Source organism: Perognathus longimembris, chromosome 2 (assembly GCF_023159225.1).
Source record: "Perognathus longimembris pacificus isolate PPM17 chromosome 2, ASM2315922v1, whole genome shotgun sequence".
Lineage (NCBI taxonomy): Eukaryota > Metazoa > Chordata > Mammalia > Rodentia > Heteromyidae > Perognathus > Perognathus longimembris.
Genome location: NC_063162.1, coordinates 127,499,842 through 127,515,244, shown reverse-complemented (window position 1 = coordinate 127,515,244; position 15,403 = coordinate 127,499,842). Strand labels below are relative to the sequence as shown.

Sequence of the window (15,403 nt, the reverse complement as noted above, 5' to 3'; positions counted from 1 at the left end):
AGGAAGCCAGGGACAGTGCTCAGGCCCTGAGTCCAAGGCCCAGGACTGGCAAAAAAAAAAAAAAGAATGTGTTGCAAAGAGAGAGAAAATGTGAAAATGCATACATGTACGGTACATGTTGGTGTATGTTTCAGAAAGCAGCAGAGCTCTGTATGATATCTATTAACAGAAATAAACTTCCACAGAAGAAAATCGACACTAAGAGGTTCATAAATTAAAATTAGGGTTCTGTTTCTTAGTTCATTTGCTGATTCAAGTTATACTTGATTTAAAGAGATCTAGGAATAGAAATACTTGCAGGGAAAAAAGAAAAGCCTTGCTAGAATGCATGAGATGTGAGAATTGTTAATTAACCTGGAAAATGAAATCATTTTCCTTCTCTACCTGTCCTACACCAGAGTTTTACTAGAAAACTAATTCTAAAACAAGTTTACTGGAATTAACAAAAGTACAAAAGTGGATGCTCTAGGTTTTTGGCCACAATAGTAAACTCATTTTATACTGTTCTGTCCAACTATATACTTATGCATATGTGGACTAATAAGTGTAATTGCTAATATCTCTGTGATTCTTTAGTACATAGATCTGCTATTTGTATTTAAATCGTTAGAGGAACTTTAGAGTGCTGCTATTTAATTGAATGTGTTTGAGGTTAAGTATCCCCCAGGGCTAAAATGCTAAGTAGGAATACCTATATTACTCTACAGCTGAAGAGCTGTGTGGGAATTGTATTACACCATTTATGAAACATTGCATGTTTCATATAAATAATCTTATTTATTTGAATAATAATCTTATTTAATTAAATAATCTTATTTGAAACAAATAATCATTCATTTCTGTCTGCCTCTATATTAGAACCATTTAACTGTAGATTTCTGGATAGTATATTTTAGAATCTCTCAAATTACTCAATCTAGTGGATTATTGTGGGGTTTTTTTCTAGATTTCTGTAAATGATTTTGATTTAGTTTGCCTTAGAATTGGCATTTAGAAGCTGCTAATTTCCTATATTTTTCCTTTATGTGCTCAACCGAATGCTGAAATAAATCCAGTCCCTGTGGTGTACAGGGAAACTTCTTAGTACTTTCTTAGTATACTGGTAGGTGATCATATATTTGGTCCTGCTCTGAGTTTCCCAAAATGTTTTCCAGGTCCATATTCACTGTATCTTCTATTTCACCATTCGTTTCCTTAGGAATAGCAGATGAGGCTAGGAATAAGGCCTAGTGGCAAGAGTGCTTGCCTCATATACAGGAAGCCCTGGGTTCAATTCCTCAGCACCACATATACACAAAAAGGCCAGAAGTGGCGCTGTGGCTCAAGTGGGAGAGTGCTAGCCTTGAACAAAAAGAAAGCCAGAGACAGTGCTCAGGCTGAGTCCAAGCCCCAGGACTGGCAAAAATAATAAAAATAAAAAAATGAATAGCAGATGAGCTTCACATTTAATACCCATTGCCTATGATATTCCTCCAACAATCCTGTGTGGCTCAAAGCTGCCTTTGGATCAGGCTTGTCCCTATGTTGACTGCTCACCAACTCTTGGGCTTCCATTTTAAATTTGAGGCTATTGAGCATGATAAAGAGATTCTACCCCAATGGGAAAGAGAAAGAAGATAATTTGAGAAGAGATCTATAACAAATTTTTCTACCTTGGTTAATTTTCAGATGAGTTAAGAAAGGTGAGTGATTTTCCCAAGATTCACTTATTTAGGATTGTGATACCTTCAAGATACCATGTCCATGAAAACAAATACACTGCCAAACATTTTTAAAATATATGTCATGGAATTCTCAATACCATTCATGCACAACTTGTTTTTATCATAATCTTTACAAATGGAAAATTCATAGTCGGGGTGGGGGTGTTTTAAAATGGGGATTGAACTCAGAGCCTTGCACTGCCCAAGAAAGAAACATGGCATGAGGAAAAAAGAATGGGAAACTTCCCATTGTGGGTCACAGTCAAGATGCATAAGTTATGGAGAGCTATTGTACAACAGTTAATGATATTGTGTTGTATGATGGAAAATGCTCAGAGAGTAGATCTTAAAAGTTCTTACTATACACACATACAAATGGTAACTATGAAAATTAATGGATATATTAATTAAGTTGATTGTGGTAATTATTTCACATTCTACATGACAAATGCATATAATTTTGTGTGTCAATTATACCTCAAATAACTGGATGTAAATTCTCAAACATAATTATATGAAACAAATCTTAAAAAACATTTTGACATTGCTGGGTGCCGATGGCCCACACCTGTAATCCTACCTACTTAGGAGCTAAGGTACAAGGATCATGGTTCAACGCAATGTTAGGCAGGAAAATGTGGGAGATTCTTATTCCAGTTAACCACCAAAAAACAAAACTGGATCTGAGGCTCAGATGGTAGAGTGTTAGGATCAAGAAAGGTTAGGGAAAATGACCAGGCCCAGGGCCAGAACACATACACACACACACACACACACACACACACACACACACACACACACACACACACACACACACACACACACACAGCATAACTTTTTCCTTATATTACTTGGTACATAGTAACAGATCCATTTTGCTTTCTGATTGACTCAAGAGCCAGTTTGCTCTTTTCCCTAGCTCCTCCTGCCTAGCAGATCACCAACGCTCTCCTGAAGGATCTCCCAGCCACCAGTCTTGCTCCTTCTTAAATTATCCATAGTCTACATTAGAGCCAGACACATCTTTGCAAAATACAAATCTTATTACATCACAACTCCCAAACTGAAACTTTTCCGGAGAGTTTCATGAAGGTTCAAGTTCCTTAATGGAAGGTTCTTCTTGATAGAACAATCCTATTCCAGTTCAACTCTCACCAGGATGGGTTATAATAGCCCACCCACCCACCATGTGCTGAGATACATGCTCATTTCCTTCTGAATCTCAGCCATTTGGAACTGATGATAGTTCCCTGGATATACTATACTCCTTTCTAGATCCAGTCTGACTGAGTACATTCTGTTCTCTTTCTAGAATGATTTCCTTATTCTATTTCACTCAGAACATTTTTGCTTCTCCATCATCTCTCAGTTGCAATGTCACTTCCTACTTGCAAGTACTAACCATTATCATACAACTTACTAAACTGCATTTAAATTTTTTTGTTTCCTCCACTAGAATGAAAATCCTTTGAGACAAGTATTGTGTCTTGGTAATCAATATATTCCAGAGTTTGGTTCAATGGTTGCACTCATAAGTATTTAGTGAATAACGTAAATCTTTTCCCTGATAATATCTGTAAGCCACAATCTCATTACAGACAGGAACCCTTGTTATACTTGCAAGCTGCAGGATGCTTAACTCTGTTCAGTGTGTAAAGTAGGAACTCAACAGAGATTTGTTGAAATCAATTTTTTAATTCATAAAATCTGAATCAAGAATAATCAAATCCTGTAAAACTAACTTTAATTTTCTTATCATATAAAGAAATTATTAATTTTGGTTTCAAAAATTGTAATATTATTTTCTATGTAAGGTCTGTTTTGCCTAGAAAAGGCATATTAAATGTTCAGAAATTTGCTTTAATAGGGAGGTCTGTATGAACATTTCTCTACAAAATTAGGAGCCTACAGAGATTTCCAGAGCTAGCTACAGATGTTATATTTCACCACAGGTGGTTTTTATTTCAGGGTAAAAATCTTCTCTTAATTTCTTTAAGTCCTTCCTTGATACTCTTCAGTTCAGAAAACTTTGAATCCAAAATCTAGGTTCTTTAAAAAAGCTGAAATATTAAGCAGATATATGTATGCTTTCTAAAATATAACTTTAAATTTTATGTTTTGAATGTGTTTCTGCTTAAGAGTCCTCATTTCATTATATATTCATGGGATAGCTTGGACCCAGACAGTTATAATTATATGTATGTGCTACTTGCCCACATTTTACTAGAAGGGGCAATCTCATGGCTATTTTGGTTTTGAGACGTAAGAATTGTCCTTTGTTAACCTAATAATTAGCTCTAGAAATTTTATTAACCCTTGAAACTTTATTTGTACTTTTGTAATTAGCATATTTTCATGTTGACTCCAAATTCAAGGCAAAGTTGACACCAGACAAATGGAAAATACAGATTTAATGGGCCAATTCATGTAAAGTACATAGCCCAATGCTGACGTGTATACACCATTCATAGATGTAAACTAGCAGTCATTTTGTGTCAGGGCAAAATAAAATGAAATGATGGTATAATTCATGAAACATCATGGAATTTCTGTTTAGGTCTAGTTTCAATAACTATATAAAATAACAGTTGTGGCTTCACATAATAGCAAAATAAGTATCAGTGCTTTCCAATTCCATCATCTATCGGTAGAAAATTACAGAGAGTTCAAGGTAGAGTCACTGTAGCTTATTCTGGTTGAAGGAACATATGTAGTTCAACATGGTTCAAATATTGTATTGAGTGTTCATGCATCATGTCATGGCTACTCTTGAACTAATTCCTATATACCTTTATTTTTCAGGACTTTCAGTATATCCATAAATCTCCTATATTGATGGGTTGACTACATAGAGGTTGTCTCAACTTCTTTCAGGTTAGTTTTGGCCAGACCTGCATACCCAGAAGTTAAATTCAAAATCAGTTAGTCATATGGTATCTACATGATGGAATTTATTTTCCAGAACAGGTCATTTATTTGCTTATTTCCCTCCCAAGTTTTTTTTTTTCACACTTCTTGCCAATTCCTGTCCTAGATTTTTTTTCTTCAGTAAATTTTTGCCAAGTTTTCTCTCACTTTTTTTTTCCTTCTAGTAACTTAAATATGAAAACTATCAACAGTGGTAAAACAGAAAACACATGTATCTTCAACATACACAGTAAATATTTTTATTACAATGGATATGTAATGACTGCCACGACTATACTTATTTCATGAGAATCATTTTGTGGTTTCAATAGTACCTCAACAGCTTTGTGGAATACAATTACATATCCTAAGCCCCTAACCTCCTTTCCACACTCCCTACCACACGCTGTTATAAAAGCCCATTACTTCTCCAAAACCCAGGTACTTTTAGAAGAGAGTCATTGAATGAAGAGGGTTCAATTACTCTTCACACAAACACTGACTTTCCTGTAATTCTTTTCCTATCACCAAAGGAACTCATATGGTTGAATAATAATGGTTATATGTAGAGAAGAAGGCAAGAGAATAGAGTAGCATGACTCTGTCAGTAATAAACAAATGAACAAGTTAACTAGGACTCAATTATCTTGATTCCTCTCTTTAAGCTAGCAAAGTCTTGTTACAGTAGTTATAAATATTTAGGATTCTATGGAAGTTTAGCTATATGGAAAAAAATAATGGAAGTATAAATTAATGGCCACGGAGATATAGAAATAACTATCCATTTGCCTAGGAATCAAATTTGCTTAGGAATTTCTAAAATGATTTTTTAAAAAACCTTTTAATTCGCAACTTTAGATTCAATGCAGGTTTGAAAGGCAGTACATGGAGATCTTCCCAAAAGAGGAGGAAAAGGTGAAGAATCTGAACCTGACTTGCCCACTTACAGCTGCACAGTACAAATTATTCTATCAACACAGAGCTATCTCCATGCCCTTCCCTGCGATAATGTCTTTGAGCTATCTCTCTAAGTGAATAATTTCCAACAACAAACTGGAATCAGAAAACTATGTGAACTATGTCACGCATGCTTTTTCCTCTCCAGACAAATTTACACCTACTGCCTGCTCCTATGACTTGGGTCATGATTACAAAGCACAAGGGCTTTGAAGATATTAGAGCTGAACAAAAACATAAAATTGAGGAAGAGACTATTGTGTCCTCATCTCTAGTTCCAAGTCTGAATGTAAACCAATTAAGAAACAGATCAGCCTCAACAGTCCAAATGAAAACAGTGAGTCATGAGTGTTTGTATTTGTGACAGGGATTGCACAGAGATTGTATTGAGAGACTAGCTGCTGACCCGTTAAGGACTCTGGAGGCACCTTATAGTTCTATGATCAAAATTCGTCCATGTTTAAGAAATTTTAAAAAATCTCATTATATCATATAGGGATTATTCTGTATTCTGGTTCTCTTTGGAGTTTATCAAAGATGAGATCATTTAAACAACAATAAAAATAAGTAGAACTTCAAGTCACTGCAGAGTGGAGAAAATCTGATTTTTGCCTGTCAAGATAGAAAAGCACTGTCTGTTCCTTTTATTTGTTATTCCCAGACATCATGTGTTATGTAGCTATCTGCTAAAACTCTGAGACTGTGAGGCTCACAGAATATTTTCTGAGCAAAAGTTTTTCAGCCAACATACCTATTTCAAAACATTTCCAAAACAGTCATCCTGAAAGGATCTACTATTCTAGCAATGTACTAAGTACAGTAAATCAAAGTAATGTGTTATGGAGTTACTACACTCAAGAAATTTACCCTGTAATTGATCAGATAATAAAAATATATACTAATGGAGAGCCTACATTTTCACCTTTATAATCCTAGCTACTCAATAGGCTGATTGTAGTTCAAAGCCAGCCTGGGCAGAAAAAGTTCATAACACTTTTATCTCCAATGAACCCTGAAAAAAAGCTGAAAGTAGAACTGTGATTCAAGTGGTAGCAAGCCAGCCTTGAGTGAAGAAACTAAGAAACAGTGCCCAGGCACTGAACTCAAGCCTCAGTACAGACACACACATAAAAAGAGCAATATATACAAAATATTCAGCACATATGACATGTTTAAAAATAGATAAATAGGCTTCTAATTTGAAACTTTGTTTAAGTAAAAATATCTAAATACAATTGTTGTTATATGAAATGTTAATCACAGGCCAATTTATAAAGACATAAAGTAGATTACTGGTTGCTGAGGGCTGTCCGGAGGAAAAGTTAGGAAGAAGAAATGGAGTCTAATTGGTAATTGTTGTATCAACCTCTGAAAATGTTAAAAAATTAAAGATAAACTGTAAAAATGATTTAAGGCTACCCATAACGTCAAAATTGTAGAAGAGTATGCTTTGCTTCTTTCATTACTGTGTAACAGTTTAGTTGGGATATAAGTCATGCATTCCTTCATTATTAGTGTAGAGCATTCTACTATGAATCCTTAAAAAAAAAAAACACCAAAAAACTAAACTATGGTGTATTCAACCTGATGTTCTCAGGACCTATCACAGCATTCAAAAATGAGCAAATATTTGTTACATGAATAAGAGATTCATTGGCCTATATTTATTAATAATTTGCCTATTCTACATAGAGGTTAAATACATTTTAATTAATTTACCTGAAGGATACAAGCTATCATTTTATAAAAAAAAATTTTATATGAGAAAAATATATATTCAGAACAAAAATAATAAAATGTACCAAAAAACCTGCTAGCACCTTTCTACTCATAAACAAATAAAGCAAAGTCCATCAATACACCATCCCACCTCCCTACCAGATAAATGTTTGTGTTCTCTAGCAACACTTAGATTTTGGAGTATCAAAGCCAGGGCATTCCAAACCTCTAGATTGCAAAATACTGTTCCTCGAAGGTCTTTTGAAGAATAATGATTATCTTCTTCAAAGTAAACCCAAAGCTTTTATAGGAGAGCCTTTTCTTTTTGTCATGCTATAAAAGCATACAGAAAAATAAGAGTAGTTGAGGAAATTACTCTTCAGTGAGTCAGTACACATATGGAGAGCCTTTTATTTCAATACACAGCCTTATCTAATGCACAACTATTTTTCCCACTTTTTCATATGTTGTATTTTATGTTTGATTTTATTTTCATTGCAATTTTTCTTGAATGATGATATAAAGGAACCCCCTAATATCAAATATCATCCATCAATGATACTGGTTTGGAATTGGGATCCTTATCCACACAATTTTAATAAAGCTCATAATTATATATCTTCTGTCCTAACATTTACATAAATAATTATTGAACTTACCATCATAGAACTTTATCAACCAATATTCTGTGTGTTTCCAAATAAATTATTATGTTTCCTAAATTGTTATGAAAATAGTCAACTCTACCAGCTTTACTATGCCTCTGCTTCAAAGATTTACAGTCACTAGAAATTATACATTCAAGCTGGGAATATAGTGTAGTGGCAAGAGTGCTTGCCTTGTATACATGAAGCCCTGGGTTCGATTCCCAAGTAGCACATATATAGAAAACAGCCAGAAGTTGTGCTGTGGCTCAAGTGGCAGAGTGCTAGCCTTTAGCAAAAAGAAGCCAGGGACAGTGCTCAGCCCTGAGTCCAAGGCCCAGGACTGGCAAAAATAAATAAATAAATAATACATTCAAGGCCAAAGATAAGGTATCTTTTATGATAAGACAATTTTATCTTTAATTCTCCACTAGTAGATCAATGCTTTATGGTGTCATTAAAATTGATAAATTCTTCTTCTTACATAATTTTTGGAATGAAAACCATAAGCTACATAAATATCTACTTGAGGACTTTTGTCTCATTAATATGTGAATAAAATTTTCATCATTTCATAATAATAATTATTATGATCAACAAGCCTATTATTTTGAAAATATATTCCATTTATTTTATTTATTTGCAAGTTTCTTAAAGAAAGGTCATGTGTTTTAGTAATTAATCCATTCACAATAACTTTCTCCCTCTAGGAAATTTCAACATTCATAAACTGACTAGTTGAATAGAGAGCAAAATATATAACTTGACTAGTCTTGAGGTTTCATGTGCATAACCAGCATTTTTTTCTTATAATTTCATACCTCTTCCAGTTGACATGCTTTGATGACACTTCTGTATCTATACTCATCATAGGAAACACCAAAAATAATGTTTTCTTTAATGGTACCAGGCATGATCCAGGAAAACTGAGAACAGAATGAAATTCTTCCACTGTGCTTTATTTTACCCTCTGAAGGCTCCAGCTCTCCCAAAATCATCATTAGGAGTGATGTCTGGAAATAAAAGCTATTGTTATTTGTTTGATCACATCACCCAAATCACTATTTTATTTTTAAAAATTCTTTCCATTCGTTCAGTTTAAAATGCTTTAAGTAATTCCTAATCAAGCCACTATGACATGCACAAAGTATATAAAGGTTATAAAAGACATGGGTGTGAGAGGTGTTAGGCGACAGGATTATATAGGAGAGACGTCTACATCAGATTGCTAAAATGGGTTTACAAAGGATCTGGGATGGTTAGTAACCATGAACCATTTGCTGAGTGTTCACTCTGCTTTATGTGCCCACTATATGTTTTGCTTATGTTAATTTTTGTATTCTTTTGTACCAAGTAGGTACAGCATTATCTTTATCTCATTAAAAAATACCAGGCAAAAATGATATTCAAGCAGTAACGTCTCCATGGACCTTTCTTGAAGTAAAAGATCATCCAAGATTGAGCTTCAAAGAACTATCAGAGAGCAAGGATAGAAACCAAAGTCACAACTAATGTTTTCATATTGAAGAACAGATCTTAACCATGCTATATACCTTAACATAAAGAAGGCATAAGCAAAAATCAAATATACAGTGCAAAGCCAACAGTATATAGATGTGAGGGATAGAGGAAATTTAGTGATTGCCTTATCAAGAAAAGCTGGAAGTCAAAGGATATCATTTAAAACTAACAAATCACATAAAAAAAACCCTAAGTGTATTTAACAACACAAAGATAAATGTAAAGGAAGATAACACACAAAGGAATTCTACACTTCCACCAGAAAGAATGATACTGTACCATTCATAAGGAAATGGAAAGACTTGGCAATAATCATATTAAGCAAACTAAATCAGACAAAAAAAAACATAGGTTACATGATTTTTGTCATTCTAAGCAGAATATGCCTATAAATCTGCAAGTAAACAAACTGGCTGATAAAAGACAAAAAGAGTACATTTGGATATCATGAATTATATAGAACTCTAGACATTTGTACAGTCAGACCAAAGGAGGATATTCTTAGGAGAGGATCATAAAGGCTCAATAGCTATGTGCATATAACCACATAAAATGATGTTTATCAAAAGGAACTCCAAGAAATGGAAACATGTTATTTTTGTTACTTTGCCTTATTTTTTCCTTTGTCGCTGTTTTTATTTTCTGTGCCTTTGTCTTACATGTAAGTTAATCTGTTCTGTGGAGGATAAGGAGAAGCACAGAAATGGTGGGACAAAGGGTGAACAAATACAGCAGTGATACTCACTAGACACAATGTTTAAAATCAACTACACAACTTTTGGGAGAGGGGGGTGGCAGTGGAAAAACTGGGAGAAAACAACAGAAGAGGTGATACTGTTCAAAAATGAATGTATTCATTACCTGACTCATTTACTGTAATCCTTTGTACATCACCTTTACAATAAATTTTTTTAAAGAAAGATAATACTACTGACTAAAAGTAAGTAAAGGTGGTAGCAAAAGCAGTAAACCACTGATTTGTTTTATCATATCTCATATGAATTAAAATAAAGAGAATGAAATATTTAACATACACTACTAAATGCAACCAGTAGAAAATTATATAGACTTTTCTACAAAACCAAAATACAGTCATCTTTTGGTATCCATAGCAAACTGGCTTAAGTTCCTCCTGCAAATAAAAACCATAGATCCTAAAGTCCTTTATATAAAATGTCATCTTTGCATAAAAACTGTGTTCATTTATACTTAAAAAGTTGAGATTACTCACAATATCTAGTACAATATAAGTGTCATAGAGTTGTTGTATTATTATAACAGTATTATAAATTATTACCAAAAAGTCTATTTACGTCAGTATACACATAACTTTAAAAAAATTGATGATTGAATATGAGGGCATTGAGTCCATAGATATGGAGAGCCAACTCTATGAGTATATGCATATTTAATTATAGAATATATTCATGTTGAATAATAGTTTTCATACAACTTCCTGTCTTCCCAAATTCCAAAATGTCTTACACTTTGCAGATACTTGTGCTCTTCTTACATTTTAAGCAAAAGCATAAACTAAGAGTTTATTCTCACATATGATGCTCAGTCTTGTAATAACAAGCTTTAGCACCACAGTGAGGCAAGAAGAGTCAATAGAGATGCTGTGGTACTGTCAACAGGCCATAGAACTTCAGGTGTGGTTAGGACAATACTAAAAAACAAACCAACTAACAACCACCAAAAAAAAACAACCACAAAAAAAAAATCAGACCCAGTGAAATGTCACAGACTACCTTTCAGTCAAGGACAGTCATAGCACAAAGTCAAATACTAACATTGTTTTATCAAATGATTCAGTCAGGGAAAGCCAGGCTCAGGTGACTCATGCCTGTAACTCTAACTACTTGGGAGGAAGAGAATGAGAGGATCACAATTCCAGGGCAGATTATGAGATGCCATGTCAGTGAAGGTAAACTGGACTCAGTAGTGTGGGCTGATAACCGGTCAATAAATGAGAAGTCTAAAGTAAATGAATGCACGGAGAGGATGTAAGATCCTATTTAAAAAAACAATAACCAGAAGCTGGGGGCTGGGGGCTTACACCTGTAATTCTAGATACTCAGGAGGTTGAGATCTGAGGATCAGGGTTCAAAGCCAGCCCAGGCAGGAAAAGTCCATGAGACTTTTAATTTCTAATTAACCACCAGAAAATGGGAGTGGTGCTATGACTCCAAGTGGTAGAGCACTAGACTTGAGCTAAAGAGCTCAGGGACAGTACCTAAGCCCAGACTTCAAGCTTCATGACAGACAAAAGCAAACAAACAAAACAACCAGAATAAAAAGCAGGACTGGGGGCATGGCTCTTTGCCAGAGTACTTGTCAAGCAATAAATGAGGCCTTGAGTTCAAGCTTCAATAGAGCCAAAGAAAAAGGGCGGGTGGGGGGGAGAGAATTTCCTCAAAATACATTCTGACACTACAAACTAGAAAAGAGGAAGAAATGCACACCAAGTTAAATTATTATTGATGAAGAAGAAAAGAAGCTACCTTGCCTGCACCAGTAGATCCAGCAACTGCCAATAACTGTCCTTTCTCTATCTTGAAATTGATATTTTTCAGGACAGGAGTACCAAGAAGGGAAAAGTTACTGAAGAAGAGACTACTGTCACCGTTGGAAATCTTTCTGTTATTGTTGTTTAGTTTTGCTTTCTCAAATAATTCCCCAAAACCCTGCAAAGAAAATGCATCAAAAATTTAAAGTAGGACTTTTACATGTTTTCAATGCATACAGTTTTATATATAAATACTTCAAAAAGCACATGGCACATGATTCATTATAAGACATACCTTATTACTTTACAGTATATCTCATACAGCTCATGATTTCCAGAAAAAAATGAGTTAATACACTTAAAAAATATTGGTATAGTATTTAATAGAAGTGTTTAGTTTTCCTCAGGGCACATACAGACACCCTTTCTCTTATGGGCTGGGTACATAAACATTATATTTAATCCTTAGCATAATATAAATATCAGCACCTGATACGTATTCAATTATTTATCAGATATTTATTTATTAAATACTACCTCTGCATTACAGACTAACTAAAATATCTGACATGAGAGAATGATGCTCACATAGAAAATTTTATTGTAGCACATTTGATGTTATAATTAAAACTTTCACCAAGTTCTGTTAAAAGTGCATTAGAGAAATATTGACTCAGCCTTGACAAAGTCAATTTCAATGTATATGGTTCTGAAGATTGGAAGTGGGACTTCGTGAGACCAGACAGTAGTTACAGGTGATTTTAGAAGGTACATCTGCATGCATATGATTCTAACAAAAACAAAATAGTGCTCAGGTATTGTGAGTATCTGGCTGTTAATAGATCTGCATGGCCATGCAGAGAAGCAGGACTTTTATCCAATAAAGACTTGGATCAATACGAGATTATTTTTACTAATTACTTCTCATTACAGAAGACATAATTTCAGGAATTTGGAACATATAGAAAATCAGAAAAAAAGAAAATAGAAATCACTTGTAGCCATAACACTGAGAAATAACTACAGTTGATAATTGATAGGCCACTTATTCTTTTACATATATATTTTCATATATAATCACATTTATTTTTTACCTTGATAAAAATTCTTTATGAAACTTATGCCACTCTTCCTTGGAGCTAGCAGACTAAACTCAGGGCCTCGGGCTTGCTAAGCAGGTACTGTAGAGTTGAGCATGCCTCTAGCCCTTTTTGCATTGTTATTTTTAAGGAACAATCCCACCTCGTGCTGGGGTTAGTATGGGCTGTGACTCTCCTACTTGTGCTTGCCTACATCACTGGGAATGACAGGCATGAGTCACTTCATCCAGTGACTGTGCTACCAAGTAGCTAGGATAACATGCACATGCTACCTTGTCCAGCCATTGGCTGAGACAGAACCCAACTTCCAAACATTACAAACTCCTTTTTTGCCTCTGCCAGTCCCAAACTGTAATTCCCCTCATCTCGTCTTAAGTAGTTAGGATTACAGGCATGAGCTACCACACCCAACTTAAATATTTTTCTTGCTGTGATTTTTCAGTGTAAAATAGTATCAGTATAAAGTGTAAACCATTTTCAATCAGACAGTTCCTTAACCAATAATTCTATGCTGCCCATATTTTGCTATATAAATCTTGGAGCACATGTGTACTGTTATTTTAGTTTAGTCTCAGCTCTCTCAAGGAGAACTTCCATAGATATATACCAGTTCACATCTTTCAAAATAATATTCCAAATCTTTTTCTAGGAGTGTAAAAAAATGTCAGTTCTCAGGAACCCTCATCAATAATCAACCCTACTGCACTTTGCTTTTGTCTTTCTATGTGACCATAGTTTTAAGCATGAAGCTGGGAATTTATGATGACAGTAGTTGTATTTACTTGATTTCTAGTACAACTGAGAACTTTCCTTGTTTAAAGTTCCCCTCTGAAGTTGGGAGATCAGTTATGATATCCTTTGTCTTGGTGTCATTTTTCTCAGCTGGATGGGCAAAGTCTGACAAATGACTATAAGTCTGAGTTTCAATTTCCTGAATTGTTGAGAGCACTAGATGAGGTAATATATGGGAATTTACTTTGTACACAAAAGGTAACACAAATAAGTTGCAGTCAAGAATTAACTGTATATACCACAAAATTGAGCTTCCTAATATATAAATAGAATGTTTTTGCTCATAGATTTTGCATGAAGAAGACACTATAGAACTTACTAGTGAACTGACTCTCAAGTGATGTCATTAAGGATTTGTACAATACACTAGAACACATGGGAGAGTGAAAGTTGGGGAGTATTGGCAAATGCATAAAGAGCATAAAAAATGGAAGCACATGTATGAAATTCAAGAAAGAACCTGGGGCCAGGGATTTGCTCTGACTTATCAGTATACTGGTATCCATGAAGCCTGAGTGAAATCACCCGAAGCGAACATGAAACATTTGAAGATGTCCCCACTACTGCTGAAGTGACAGGTTCATCAGCAAGAGAGAGAAGGTTGAGTGAGCAAGAATCATTTAAGTGTGTGAGTGGAAAAGCAAATCTAAGCATGGAGGAGTTAGAAATCTACAAATGTGACAATGATCTCTATTTTTTAATGTATTACAGAAAGCAAGGAGATTGAATGGGTGCTGGTATTGACAGTAGGGATTGGAAAAGGGGCAAAAACTGGAACTTTTTAAGGAGCTGGTAAAGGAAATCAGAAAATGACAAAAGATTTCCTTAGAATGATTACAGGCCCAAATTAAAACTGCACCTACAAACGTATAAAACTTTCACCTAGGCTGAGAATATGATCTAGTGGTAGAGTGCTTTCCCTGCATACATGAAGCCCTGGTTTTGATTCCTCAGCACCATATATATAGTAAAAGCCAGAAGTGGTGCTGTGGCTCAAGTGGTAGAGTGGTAGCCTAAAGCAAAAAGATGCCAGAGACAGTGCTCAGGCCCTGAGTCCGAGCCCCAGGACTGGCAAAACAAAACAAAACTTACATTTCTTCAAATAACAAGTCTGTAAAACTGATAAGGTGAAGGTTTTGCAGAAAAAAAATTAGCAGAAAGGAAATAGATTGAAATTACAGTCTTACTGTAATTACTGCCCAGGCTAGCCTCTAATTTATGATCCTCCCACCTCTGCCTCCTTAGTGCTGGGATTACAGGAGTGTACCACCACACCCAGAAAATACTGCTCCTTCAGTGTTTGGAAAGTATTTAATCATTTCTGAGAGTGAAATGTTAGGTCATTTATTAGTGAATAAGATTAAGTAAAATAGTATTAAACAAAGAACACTGGTATATGTCTACATCTTTTTGTTGACTAATGCATACATTGGGCTGGAACTTGGGATCAGAGAATGTTAATGTTCATTGAGAAGTCATTTAGTGTATGGAACTCAAATGAAAATTTTATATAAATCACCTTAGTCAGGCTTCACAGCAAATTTTGTAAAG

At 34.7% G+C, this 15,403-nt stretch overlaps 1 protein-coding gene across 1 annotated transcript in view; it reads right to left on the bottom strand.

Annotated features, from left to right (window-relative positions):
- The window catches only part of Cftr (CF transmembrane conductance regulator), a 145,613-nt gene that overhangs the window by 75,387 nt on the left and 54,823 nt on the right, over nucleotides 1-15,403 (bottom strand). The window contains exons 10-11 of the mRNA XM_048337623.1: nucleotides 11,956-12,138; nucleotides 8,752-8,943 (exon numbers count right to left, since the gene is read on the bottom strand). Coding sequence (XP_048193580.1) covers nucleotides 8,752-8,943; nucleotides 11,956-12,138 — 375 coding nt within the window. The remainder of the gene's footprint in view (nucleotides 1-8,751; nucleotides 8,944-11,955; nucleotides 12,139-15,403) is intronic.